At 48.9% G+C, this 13,144-nt stretch overlaps 4 protein-coding genes across 4 annotated transcripts; 3 read left to right on the top strand and 1 right to left on the bottom strand.

Moving 5' to 3' along the window:
* Window positions 1-2,385: 2,385 nt before the first annotated feature.
* Window positions 2,386-4,056, top strand: F4813DRAFT_387769 (uncharacterized protein; the record flags this gene model as incomplete). The annotated part of the gene is made up of 2 exons (XM_049246600.1): window positions 2,386-3,881; window positions 3,942-4,056. The coding sequence occupies 2 exons, from the start codon at window positions 2,386-2,388 to the stop codon at window positions 4,054-4,056; spliced, it is 1,611 nt and encodes a 536-aa protein (XP_049101630.1).
* Window positions 4,057-4,891: 835 nt separating this feature from the next.
* On the bottom strand, window positions 4,892-8,572 carry F4813DRAFT_353728 (cysteine proteinase). Its single transcript, XM_049242671.1, has 2 exons — window positions 8,003-8,572; window positions 4,892-7,954 (listed from the first exon to the last, which is right to left on the bottom strand). Exons 1-2 carry the CDS (start codon window positions 8,018-8,020, stop codon window positions 5,336-5,338), a joined length of 2,637 nt encoding a protein of 878 aa, XP_049101629.1. The 5' UTR covers window positions 8,021-8,572; the 3' UTR covers window positions 4,892-5,335.
* Window positions 8,573-9,289: 717 nt separating this feature from the next.
* Window positions 9,290-11,004, top strand: F4813DRAFT_353700 (mitochondrial carrier). Its single transcript, XM_049242670.1, has 4 exons — window positions 9,290-9,422; window positions 9,480-10,024; window positions 10,077-10,314; window positions 10,374-11,004. Exons 1-4 carry the CDS (start codon window positions 9,319-9,321, stop codon window positions 10,504-10,506), a joined length of 1,020 nt encoding a protein of 339 aa, XP_049101628.1. The 5' UTR covers window positions 9,290-9,318; the 3' UTR covers window positions 10,507-11,004.
* Window positions 10,811-11,856, top strand: F4813DRAFT_340060 (ribosomal L29e protein family-domain-containing protein). The gene is made up of 3 exons (XM_049241241.1): window positions 10,811-11,189; window positions 11,278-11,380; window positions 11,461-11,856. Exons 1-3 carry the CDS (start codon window positions 11,071-11,073, stop codon window positions 11,494-11,496), a joined length of 258 nt encoding a protein of 85 aa, XP_049101627.1. The 5' UTR covers window positions 10,811-11,070; the 3' UTR covers window positions 11,497-11,856.
* Window positions 11,857-13,144: the final 1,288 nt, after the last annotated feature.

Raw genomic sequence — 13,144 nt, 5'->3', positions numbered from 1 at the left:
CTATTCCAAACATCTAATAACTCCTTTGCCCTCTACAATCAAATTTTTATAATTTTGTATGTTTTTTGTTTTTGTCTTTCTTTCGCACCCCCCCCCCCCCCCCCCCCCTCCCCAGGGGCAGCGGATGCCTATCGCTGGATTGCTGCAGTTGCAGTGCAGTGCAGTGGGATTGCGAGTTTACACAATCGTATTGCTTCTCTGAGCTCTGGGAGGACGGTTAGCTGCCGAGGCTGCCGCACCGAAGCAGGATCGAAAAAGCAGGGGTGTTGATGAGGCTTTGGAAGTCTCGAAGCAGGAAAAGTCGCTAAAAAAGCCGCTAGACGGCGGAAACGGGGATAACCCAGTTAAGGCGGCAGGTACAATACCTACAAAAGATTGGAGTACCTACGCGGGTACGGAATACGCTGATACTAGGTACGCTGGTACGTGAATTAGGTACAAGAGGGCAGATACGAAGGTACTTGTATTAGGTACATTCATACGTACATACGTACTTACCTCGTGCTACGGGTGCGGTAAGTGCTTATGTTTCTTTTCCTTGGGACCTGATGGCAGGTCCAGTCCTTGGATCATCCACTCGCAGCCGCATTCTTCGCCGCACGCCTCTTCCTTCTTGGTCCGTTCAACCTCTCACCATCAGTGGAGCCATTCGTACCTTCGTACATTCGTACATTCGTACAACATCCCCAGACTCATGCCTCAATTGGGCTCTTAGACACGGGAAACCCTGGAAAAGGCGTGTCTTCTAACATCTATTTTATATTATGTATAATTGCTGTATTTGTATTTGCTGTATACATACCTAGGTTGTATACCTACCTAGGTTGTATACTTACCTACATAATGTACACCGGTCACTGGTTAGGTCAATGCTCTACCACATTGTCGTATTCCACGTTCCAAAAAATCTAATATGTTTTATCGTATCTCCCGCTTCTCTTTTCCCTAGATCCTTGTAACATGGCTTCGCATTAATCGTTTCCTTGCCCTTTTTTCCTTTCAGGTTTAACTCCTCACACCTCTTTTTCTTCTTCCCGCTTCCCAAGGGTTCCCCACCATCCATCAAGACCCAGAAGTGACATGACGGAAGAGACATCGTTTCTGACCTGAATTTTCCTGTCAGGATCCCTTCTGGATTATCGACCCCTGCAACCTCGTCCAAGCAGAAAGCTTATAAACCCCCGGTCTTATTAAATGCGGGTTTTGCCTTTAGGACCTGCCTATCACACGGCGCAATCTGGCAATTTGACTGATCCGATCCCATCGGGTTACCAGCGCCAAATCCAAGGATAACGGCCTGCTTGTCTACATACATACCAGCATATCAGCATACCAGCATACCAGCATACCAGCATACCTACACTAGTCAAACTAGACTAGCCTATCTAGCCTGTCTAGCTAAGACTTTAAAGGCTAAGGCCTTGGCTAGTCTATGTTTCTGCGCGTCCCATCAACCCCATCCCACTTACCCAGACAACCTAGTCAGGAAGTCTGAGCGAAGAAAACGCGGCTCCGCAGCATCTCTCCCCCGCCTTACATTATTTGCGCCAACCCTTACCTGACCTGACTTGACCTGCCTTACCACGACGTTACCTACGCAGCACTACTGTACCACTCCAATCTCAAGTCGAATCTTCGGCGGTCACGAGGATATACTGATATACTGGCATAGGCACTGGCATAGGTACTGGTTTGAATCCTTGGCAACTTCAAATCCACATTGCAGGCCAGTCTCCGTCTTCCCATCCCTCCCCCCCCCTCCATCCCCCATAACCATCCCCCATCCAGGACAGAACATACTTGCCGTTATACCCACTGTCACCGTACCGTATCTACATTCTATCTATTGTCTAACCCAAATCTATCATTAACCGCATCCTTCCCCAAAGGTCTAATTCTAGCCGAACCCTCCCCCTTCTTTATTTTTCAACTTCCCCATTTGCCTTTTTTATTATTTATTATTTTTTTTCTTTTCCTCCGGCTCTGCCAATTTGCGCATTCTGGCCGAGGAACTGCTTAGTTCTGAGCTGGATAGCGCGCACAACCACCCCGTATTTTAGCGATAGGGTCCAAGTCCCCACCAATCCGCGTGCGGCTCGTTGCGGCAGACAAGCCCAGTGCGCCGTGTTACTCAGCTAACGGTCGAGCCCGTCTACCCAATCGACTTGGTAAATCGGTGTGCGCCTGGATAACATTTCACAACTTCGCAGCTTCACTTATATGCGAATGGGAGGGCGACCGCGACTTCGATAGTGTTAAATCACGTCAGCGCAATTTGATCTAAACTCCCACAAGACAACCGGCAATCTTTATTTTGGTTTTCTGATGATGACTTGAGTCGCCCAATGCGTGAGTAACGGCCATTCCATGCTAGAGAGTGAAAGCATGACTGCGACCGTCGATCCGGCCCTCGCTCACGACCCTTCAGCTAGCGACGTGTACGATCCGGATGACGTTTTACCCCAGAACAGTCCCTTGATGAAGGCTCACCGCCCCAAACTCGAACCCTCGCCCTCCCCGCCGGCGTTACCTATTCCCAAAGTTAGTCTTTCTTCTAGCTCGGGTCGGATATCTTCTAATCGACGACAAAAGGTTCGTCCGAGCCTCGGCGATGCCGTGTTGATCCACTATCTGGACGGTGGAAAACGGCCCGAAATCGTCGCCGAGGCATGGTCGCGACCGCTCGCTCATTACGAGGACGATGAGGACGACGACGGACAAAGTAAAGGCGACACGGAAGAAACGGTCGATGAGTCGGGGGACGAGGATGATACTAGGAGTCACGAGATGTCCCCAGGTCCTGCACATCGCCGCACCTTTCGTGCTGTCGAGTCGTCAGTGTCAAAGTCCATAGATTTACAATTTCTCGCGACAAACGCGCTCGCTGCTGCTAAAGCGGCATTGAAACCGATAGATACGGATGATTCGCAAATAGCTGATGACGATTCTAGAGTTGCGCAAAGAGAGACGCCCGCTCCAGGCTTTAGGACAAATGGCGCACGAGATGATATCGCGATGAAAGATGCAAACAGGCCCGTTCTTCAGGCGCCTATCTCTCCTTATGCGTCGCAAGGTCCGCAAGAGATGTATTCCCCTCGGAATTACACCCCAAGTCAGGTCCTGATGCACCCAAACAATGTTCGATCGCCACCTGGTTTAAATACTCCTACCGATCGTGGGGAGTTGCCCCCGATCCAAGAGGTGTCCCCAAAATCCGACTCGACCAACCATGATCCGCTCCCTTCTATAAGGGCTCAGCTGCTCGACCAATTCACAGGCCCTCCGAAAGAACTGGCGATGCGTAGCGGACCTCAGTATCCTCACTCTCCCCCAGGTGGCCCACCGCGCATGGGCGGAATTCCCGGCAGCCATGCGTCACCTCCGATATCTCCTAACGATGCGTATCGTCCAGGCATGCCTTCACCAGCTCACACCCTCCCTGCTATGAGTCCTTTTTTCTACCCAGGTGGCAATAACACAAACCATCATCGATCTGGTCAGGATTATGGTAGTGGTAGCAATGCGGACGCTCCAGGTGGTAGCGGCGGTGATACTTCGACACCTGCTACTTCCATCATAGAACGGATGAGCATTGACAATATGACAAATCCCGCAGTTGGCACATTCGTTTGTACTGTACCAGGCTGCACCGCGCCCCCGTTCCACACACAGTATCTGCTCAACTCACATGCAAACGTACATTCTTCCGCTCGTCCGCATTATTGTTCTGTAAAAGGATGCCCGCGAAGCGAGGGTGGGAAAGGTTTCAAGCGTAAAAATGAAATGATCCGTCATGGTCTCGTCCATGATTCGCCTGGGTACGTGTGTCCGTTCTGTCCAGATCGGGAGCACAAGTACCCCAGGCCAGATAATCTGCAAAGGTGAGATATTTCTTCAGGACCAACAAAGGCAAATCAAGCGGGTTTTAATCGTAGAGTTAGGCACGTACGGGTTCACCATATCGATAAAGATAAGGATGATCCAGCCCTTCGCGACGTGCTTTCGCAACGCCCAGACGGACCTAACAGAGGGCGGAGACGTCGCGGCGGTCCATGAAGATCTTGGATGAGCGGGGTAACGAAAGAAAAAAAAAACGAGCAACGCGAAGAATGAATGCTTCTAACGATACGATATATTACCATTCTATTTTAGATGTACATATGGTGCAGATGATATCCCGGAGGGCGGCTGGTTCTAAAGCTTTGGACGCTGGTTGTCGCGTCGTCGATATTTGATTGAGGGACGGGGGGTTTCTACGGATCATACCTCGATCAAACGGGAGGAGTTGGCGTTCTGGGCGTAGCCAATTATACCACATAGGGGAGTGCTTATTGCTGGCCTTTTTTCTCTTGCTTTTTTATTATTATGTTTACGACCGTTTTACTCTACATACACTACATATACCTACTCATTCGCTTATCCCCCCCCCCCCCTTTTTTTTTTCCCCTCACCACCACATGCATTATTCAAAGGCAGGGGGCAGCTCGGAATAGGGCTAGGTAATCTTGATACGGCGGTTGATAGTCGAGGAGTGCTTCGCATCATATAGCTGGCTGGCTAAGTTAGTTGGCCTAGCGAAAAATCTACCTACCTACATTGCCTTGTTCACCATGTCCGTGTTCAGACTTGGAGGGGCATAATTGCATAACAAGAGGTACTGCATATGTACCTGCACTAGCTACCTCTATGGAAATTCCTGCCTACCAGCCAGCGAGCCATAGGATGGGAGAATTGTTGGTTACCTCGTACGTAGGTATGGCTAGTCATCTAGGTTACATTCTTCCATCGAGGTAACGTGGAATATAAATCACGAATCATCTACGTCCACGATACGGCAGCTTTTGAATAGAAACGCGATAAATGAAAGGGACAACAATAAAGAAAAATGAAGAATATCATATATATAACACCCCCACCCCTTTTTTTCTTTCTTCTTCTCCCTCTCTTGCCTTGTGATAAACGCTTTGAAAACCCGAAAAGCAACATGCATGCATAAGCTAACTAGCTAGCTAGCGACTCAGGTAGTTGTAGTTTCTAAGCATAAGAAAACAGGTAGGTAGGTTACCCAGTTCGGTCGGTTTATACGTCAGTTCTAAAGCGAGCCCCTATTCCTTCATTCCCGTGTTCCTTGCCCACCATGCCACGCTACTATTCCATTTCCGCTGATACGACATAAACCATCCGCCTGTGATCTCCTCCGTATCGCTTCCTATGTTGTTACCTCTTGTCGACGTTCTCATTCCTTTTCTTTCTGAGAGGTATATAGGTAGGTAAGTAGGTAGGTACCTAGGTACCTAGGTATGCATATTCAGATAATCAGCCCAAATCAGTCAGATCACGTATTCACTGTCTCCCACGCCCCAACCTGTACTGGACCCTCGCTGAGAATCTCTACTTGCAGCTCGCCTCCACTGCCGTCGCCTATCGACGGCGGGGAGTGGTATAGGCCTAACTGCTCGACGACAAGCCATAGCCCGTGGCCGCGGGGATCGATATCGAACTCGCTTGTGCGTAGGCCGTTAACACCGACTTCTCTGAACTCGCCTGTGCTGCTGGTGGTATTGTCCGTAGACGCAATGACCAGTTTGTCGGGCCCCGTGCCGTATTCGATGCTCGCGCGCACGGTGGGGTGCGATCGCGGCGTGCTAGTGCCTCCTCGGGGTGTGGCGCGATAGTTATCCCGCATTGTTACGACGACGCTTGCGCGCGTGAGCCGCGCTGCTGAAACGGCAGCGCGCTTCTTTTTGTGAACTTCGCTGTCGGAAGATGAAGAAGGCGACGATGGGCCGCGGAACACAAGATCCGGTAGTTGTGTGCGCAGGCGGCCTGCGGCGTCGGCTGGCACTGGGGCCACGGTGCAAGTGATATCGGAACCGACGCGCAGTGTAAAGTCGGCCAGGCAGCCTGGGTCAAAAGTTGAGCATACGACAGTGTAAGTGCCGGCGTCGACGGTAGGCGCCTCGGCGAGTGCGCAGCCGCGCCGGTAGTCGCCCGACGTAACGACTATATCACGGTTTCTGACGGCCGTGACGCGGCGACCACCGGCCCATACCACGCCAATGTGCACGGGTAGGTCATCGCGGGCGGTAGATAGTAGAAGTGAAAGAGGTCCTGCTTGGGGGAGAACGAGGCTGAACTGAGGGTTGTCTAGGTAACTGGAGGAAGCAGCGTTACCGCCAGCGGTGCGGCGCGTCCAGGATCCTTTCACGTCTATGTAGTGACGCAAGACGGGCTCGGCTGGGGCGACGACGAGAGGAGCGCGCGAGAAGAATGATAGGGTAAAGGAGTACTGTGGGAGGGGTAGTTCTTGAGCGGCGACGACAACAGTGTAAGTGATACCACGCTTGGCTTCGAAGGGCGCGAGCGTTTGCGGGGAGTCTATAAAGTCGCTGCGGAAGATGGGCTGGGTGCTTAGTTGCACACGTTTGCCTCCGCTATTCGCAAATATGTATATACTTATAAAGCCGAGTCTATTAGACACCTCGGCGAGAGAGGAGATGGTGGCATCGTCATCGTCGGTAGCACGGTACTTGCGCATAATATTGAGCTCTTCGTCTTGGAAGTGACGGCTTAGCAGAATCCAGGTGCTGCCGTCTGCCGCAGTAGACATAGAATACTGGGGATTGTGTGCGAAGGAGCCAGCCATAGTAACCTCAGGGAGTTGCCAGGTGAAGTGGTGGTCCTGGCGCTCGGTGAAGAGGCTTGGGTTCCAATTCAGATAGAGAGATTCGAAATTCTGTGTCACATCATCGAAGCTGATCCAGAAGGAGCCTGGCTTTAACTTGACGGGGTGATCATCCGTTGCCTGCTGTAATGTATCGAACGACCCTGCCCCTTTCCAGCTGAGACCGTCGCACCATGGGTTTTTGACCAGTAATCTCCTACTCTCTGATGTCTCGGACATATCAAGAACCGCGTAGTCGTGCTCTCCTGCTAACCCCAACGTCTCCTCCTCATCCGGTGGAAGCCGTCCTGTCCCTAACGTCACTACTACGTCGCCGTAATCGTAAGCCTTCTTGACGCGCTTCCACGTGCGGTCCCAATCTACCTCATCACTCTGTAGGAACAATTGCTGCGGTATCCAACCCGTTAAGACGTATAAGTCAGTACCGGAGTTACTTCCCGGAAAGTCGTACCCGCCCCGAACCTTGAGATAGGCCTTCTCCATAAGGGCAGGCCAGATAAGATCCGGATTTTGACGGTCTACAACATAGAGAGTGCGGTCCGTTGAGGATGAAGGGAGGCGATCATCAATGACAACTTTCCGGAAGCAGCCGTTGAAGAACATGCGGAACACATACTTCCCGTTGGCAGAGAACTTCGGCTGTCCGCTCTCAGAGTCTATGGGGAACATTAGGGCCGGTAGGATAGATGTAGGACCCGGACGCAGGTGACGCATACTGGCGCAAAGGCTCGCAACGACAGAGCAGTCCGTTGTTATATCCTGGACTAGGTCATAGTCGTGTTGGGCCTCCATTAGGAAGTCATTGTTCTGTTCAGCAGAATCCAGCGGGGTCTCTCGACCCAAAATCTCCAAGGGTCGTTTCCAGCCCGAGAAAACGGCTTCTTGGCGGTTGGATAATGAAAAACTCGAAGGATCGCTAAAAACATTACCGCTGAATTCATTGGGAGTGGGATCCGAGTCCCACGGCGGAAATATATTTCCATAAAGCCGAGAGTTACGAAGTAGGATAGTTTGCTCGCTCGTAGGGGTTTTGCGTACTGGACGTGGTAGCCTCAGACGCTTCTCTATCGTAGCGACGCCACCCCCAGCTTGACATAACTTCTTGAGGTTCTCGGCCTTAGAAAGTAACGATTGGCATTTTTTAATCAGACGACTTTTATCCTCGGGGCTGGAAGCTACTTGGGCTGCTTTCATATATAGCTCTGCAGCCGCCGTAGCATGATCGAGGGCTTCTCTGCCTTGGGTCCTGGAGGACAATGCCTCTTGTTCCTAAACACGGTTAGATTTAGAATGGTTTCCCTTGAGATCGCTATTTACCTTTGCCTTGGCCTCCATGGAGGATAGGTTTGGCTTTTTTAGTTATCGTGGCATCTGGGGTTTGAATCGACCGCGCTCGCAAGGTGAGCAGGGGATTTAGTAGGCAAAGGCCGGGAGCACAGTTTTAGAAACTCCACGTCAACTATTACTGGCAAACAACAGCAGCATCATATCCCTCTGAAAACCGTCTGTTGGCCCTTCCCCAGGACATGTAAAACGGGGGTTTAAGTTCGTGTTTAACGACCTATATTATGTGGATAGGTGTCGAAGAAGACAGTGTTACGTTATAAATAACTGACATGGCCCACGGAGACAACGCATCTCATTGTATGGGTAAAGCTCCAGCTAGGTGGATGATACGAATGACATCAATATATATAGGTAGGTATATATAAAAGAGACCAAGTAAAAGAGACGATTCGATATGTTACTTCGTTTCGAAGTTTGTATAGTTGGTGAGATAATCGACCTACCTATTACCACCCCACATTGAAAACATGTTTGTGAGCGTTCTAGCGTGATGATTCACGATGGTGCCTTTTATGAATTGGGCTGTTGCTAGCTGTGGATTTATTAGTTGTTACTTTCTATTGTGTTGCACAGACATTATTACATAAGGTAATGACATATCCATGCCATCCATGTAACCGGGGTATAGAATCGGGTAAGGCAGGTTCTACATAGTACATAGTACATTAGGTACATAGGTCAATTACATATCCGGATTAACAACGTCCCGGAAGTGGACCTGTAGGTATGTATGTACTTTCTACCCACATTCAACTTGATTCATGCGCATTCCTACATACCTAGGTACACCTAGGTAGTTGCCGACGGTGGTGGGCCAGCCCAGCAATGGCCGAGGTCCATTATTCACGGGCGTTCTTTTTAAACTCGGCTTTGCGTCTTAGATCCCCGATTTTCGCATCACCGGAGTGACGACGTCAGGACAGCTTCATTGTCCTACGCAGACCCGGGGGATTAGTATTTTCCTCGTCCTTTATAATTACTTCTTAGAGTGGTCTGGGTTAGTACTTTACGGAAATGTATACAGACATTTGAATCGCACCCCCCCTTCTATATTCTATGGTGCGGTAGCAACTAAAACAAAACAAAAAGCGACCGAGTGCCTTTTAACCATAGGCCTTTATCCGTGCTCGTGCAGGTAGTCTACTTCCGGCTTTCGATTTGTCAATTGCGATTTAATCTTGTACCATAAACACCGGCGTCGTCTACCAGAACATTCCCCCAGAGTGTGAGCCTTCGATATAGGTGAATATACCCAAATCGACTGTAGGGTATATCGACTGGCTGCTATGGCTGTGCAGTCAAAACCTGCTCCGTTACCATCATGGGGTTTCGCCGTAGCTGGTGCTACGGGCGCCGTTTTAGCTAATACCTTAGTATATCCGTTGGATGTGTAAGTTGTTCTTCGGGTTTGTGCAGAATCGGGACTAACTCTATATTTGTTTTACAGAGTAAAGACACGTTTGCAGGTCCAGGTTAAACGGAAGCCTGGTGATACGAGCGAACACGCCGACCCTCATTACACATCGACGTGGGATGCTATCACTAAGATTACCGCGGAGGATGGAGTCAAAGGGTTATATGCGGGCATGAATGGTGCGCTATTGGGAGTCGCCTCGACTAATTTCGCCTACTTTTATTGGTATTCGATCGTGCGAGAGCTTTACTTCAAATCGCAGAAAGTTTCGGCGCCACCGTCTACGGCCGTCGAGTTGGTACTGGGCGCCGTAGCTGGTGCCGTAGCTCAGTTATTTACGATTCCGGTGGCCGTGGTTACGACGAGACAGCAAACACAAAGCAAAGCGGATAGGAAAGGCCTCCTAGATACGGCTGGCGAGGTTATTGAAAGCGAGGATGGCTTGTTCGGTCTTTGGAGGGGACTGAAAGCTAGCTTGGTGCTGGTAGTCAACCCTGCTATCACGTATGGTGCATATGAGCGATTAAAGGGCGCTTTCTTCCCCGGAAAGGCCCGCTTGACTGCAGGAGAAGCTTTCCGTAAGTTTACCCTGCTGTGATTTGAAAGAGTAGGCTAACCAAAAACACATAGTCCTGGGTGCTATGTCGAAAGCCTTAGCTACAATTGTTACGCAACCTTTAATAGTTGCGAAAGTTGGCTTGCAATCGAAACCCCCACCGCAACGTGAGGGAAAGCCATTCAAGGGTTTCATCGAGGTGATGCAATTTATTATCAAGCATGAAGGTCTGCTAAGCCTTTTCAAGGGCATTGGGCCCCAGATTATAAAGGGGTTCCTGGTGCAGGGAATACTCATGATGACCAAAGAGCGGTAAGTTTTAGCACACTATTATATATCATAGGCACTTATATACTAACTTCTACTTATAGGATGGAATTTCTTTTTATCCTCCTATTCAGATACGTTCGTAAGATTCGATCAGAACACCTCGCTAAAGCAGCTGGGTTGGCGGCAGCCACTGCTTCCAGAGCCAAGCTCGCCGTTCCCATTACAACCAAGTAGCCGAGTCTTTTAGAGAAGAATTTTAGAGGCGAAAGAAAACACATATACGCAAGTACGTCCTAAACAAGAGACAATGCATTTATATAATCGATTATGAGTTAGGAGTACAGGCAGACTAGGCGCAAGTATATAAGAATTACTTTTAAGGATATTTTAGAATCATTCATACCAAAGTCAATAGTTTTAGCGCGAATTAATAGTTGAACAAACCTAAGCACCTCTGTATTATACTTGCTATGAGAGATAGAGGTCTCTCGGCCTGAATTTTGTCGTTAATGTCTCTAGGACAACATAGGTATCATGTACATAACCTAGGGGAAAGAGGTACTTTACTTAGGTACATTGATGTTGTGACACCCCACCTAGCACAATTCTAGGTTCCATCCAAGGTACAATAAAGCCACTATCACTTGTCAAAACACTGTGGCTTGACCCCTCGCTTAATTTTCTGCCCACAACTGGTAATAGCAGACGCACGAACTGAACTTCCTTCTTTTCACTGACAACATCAACATTCGTCGATTACTGTGTTTCCCCAAACAAACCGACGTCAATCCAGTCACAATGGCGAGTAAGTTAGAAAACCATGCTCTAATTATCAGGAAACAATCAGCTCACAATTTTACCATAGAGTCCAAGAACTCGTCTCAGCACAACCAGTCGCGCAAGGCTCACCGTAACGGGTATGTCCATTTCGAGTCGATAGAGCTATTTAGATGAAGCATTCGTCTATACCCGCCGAGTTTTGGCTGACGAATTGATGGTGTTTAGTATCAAGAAGCCCAAGACCAGCAGATACCCGTCTCTGAATGGAACCGACCCCAAGTTCCGAAGAAATCATCGACATGCTCTTCACGGCACCATGAAGGCTTTGGTACGTCACTCGCCTTGTCGCGCACACATAACTTGACTATGTGAAGTTCAAAAATAAACATATACTGACGATCAATACAGAAGGAGCTGAAGGAGGGCAAGCGAGAGACGGCATGAAGTGGTGGATAAATGGGTTCCGAGACACGACGTCGCGAATGCGCATCAGGGCACGATTTGGGGTCATTCAGGCATGATCAAGGAGTCAAGGTTATGCATTTGCTGCTTGTATCCAGGCACAGTCTTCTACAATGAAGAAGAAGAAGAAGAGGTAACCAACTGAGTTACATTCGCCAACGACTTTCCTGCGCCTCTGCGATTTTTCTCCCTTTTGCTGCGCCCAGTATAACCGTAAGTTGGACCAATACGTGATGACAAAACGGCATATGTGTGTACAGTTCTAGGCCTACCCCATGCCTATCTACTGAAGGATATTTCTTCTCGTGCCGAGAGCGGTTCGCCAGTCAATTACCAAACACTCGTGCTTCGACCTGCTCTAAGGCAAGAGTGCATGGAGACTAGGCAACATTTATAAATGGTCTTATTTTACTTTGTCGATGAACTCATCGTTTCCCCATCTATCGTCGTATATCTGCTTGATAGGACAAGTAGACAAGCCAATTGTTGTGTGCTTCTGAACCATATCTTACGTAAGAATTGAAATCACGTGATATATATACATATTCCCTCTTATAAAGGAGTCTTAGCATCTATACTTAGAGTTACATATATGACAAACAATCAAGAATCGAATATTCAGACCGACTTGAGACAACTTCCGAGGATATACTTCATAGGTACCCTTCTGTTTTAGATACCGTCGTTAGAAATAACCTCCGGTTATGATTGATATGAAATACATATAAATTGAGACGTATACGTGTTCTTAATGGAATTGGCATAAGTCCACAGCCGCCGTGTGCTCACGGTCCAGTCTACCAATTCTTCAACAGATGGAACATGAAGAGTGTGTGTGGATGATCACGCCCTAGCCGACAAGTTAGGCGTTTCGAGTTCTCCTAGCCGCACTAATAGGGGACCTGTACGAGGCAACGACTCCTTTCCAGTAAGTACCTTAGGTACCTAGGTAATGGATGTCATGTGTAATCCAGGGGCTGTAACCGTAAGCCTTCCGGGCCAAAAAAGACTTCGTCATTGCTGTTATTTTAGTTGGTGCAATTAGTGGTCCTAGGTACCAAGTTGTACGCTACGTATACTGTGCTACCTCTGTCGCACATTTAGATTGAATTTTAGCGCTGAGCCGTCTAGATGCGTGCAAGTTGACACTTCAATGTTCTTGCCTCAAGGCTCAGATTGCACGAGCTGCGTCCGACTAATAAGGTTAAGAATGCCTTACCAAAAATAAGGTACCTACCTTACCTACGTAGAAGATGTTACTTTGCGCGGTGCACACTTAATGAGGTACTTACATACATGTACATATATTAGGTACCTTGAGGCAACATCTATGTACATTGACCGGGAGGCGGGCTGTACCTGTAGCGGGCTGTAGATGTATCCACTAAAAAAAGGGTTACGGATTACGGGGCGGTCGGTCTTCTGTTGGAGAGCTGGTGTTTCCATCCATAGGATCCTTAGCCTCTTGCAGCAGCAGCAGTGCAGCAGTGCAGCCTTTATGCCAAGGGTCTTTCCGAAAAGAGTCCAGGCTTTGTGCCCGAATCTGGCCAGTCCTTTGCTCCAGTCTCGAGTCTCCAGTCAATTCTCTAGTTACAGCTTCTTTTTTTCCCCTTCCCTTTCCTTCACATCC

Source organism: Daldinia decipiens (assembly GCF_022478715.1).
Source record: "Daldinia decipiens strain CBS 113046 unplaced genomic scaffold F4813scaffold_9, whole genome shotgun sequence".
Lineage (NCBI taxonomy): Eukaryota > Fungi > Ascomycota > Sordariomycetes > Xylariales > Hypoxylaceae > Daldinia > Daldinia decipiens.
This window is presented reverse-complemented; position numbering and strand designations above follow the sequence as displayed.

Coding starts and splice junctions, on each gene's coding strand:
- F4813DRAFT_353700 (XM_049242670.1), top strand. CDS start 9,319: ATGGCTGTGCAGTCAAAACCTGCTCCGTTACCATCATGGGGTTTCGCC. Junction 9,423..9,479: donor TTAGTATATCCGTTGGATGT/GTAAGTTGTTCT, acceptor TTTGTTTTACAG/AGTAAAGACACGTTTGCAGG. Junction 10,025..10,076: donor GACTGCAGGAGAAGCTTTCC/GTAAGTTTACCC, acceptor AAAAACACATAG/TCCTGGGTGCTATGTCGAAA.
- F4813DRAFT_340060 (XM_049241241.1), top strand. CDS start 11,071: ATGGCGAGTAAGTTAGAAAACCATGCTCTAATTATCAGGAAACAATCA. Junction 11,190..11,277: donor CGCAAGGCTCACCGTAACGG/GTATGTCCATTT, acceptor GATGGTGTTTAG/TATCAAGAAGCCCAAGACCA. Junction 11,381..11,460: donor ACGGCACCATGAAGGCTTTG/GTACGTCACTCG, acceptor CGATCAATACAG/AAGGAGCTGAAGGAGGGCAA.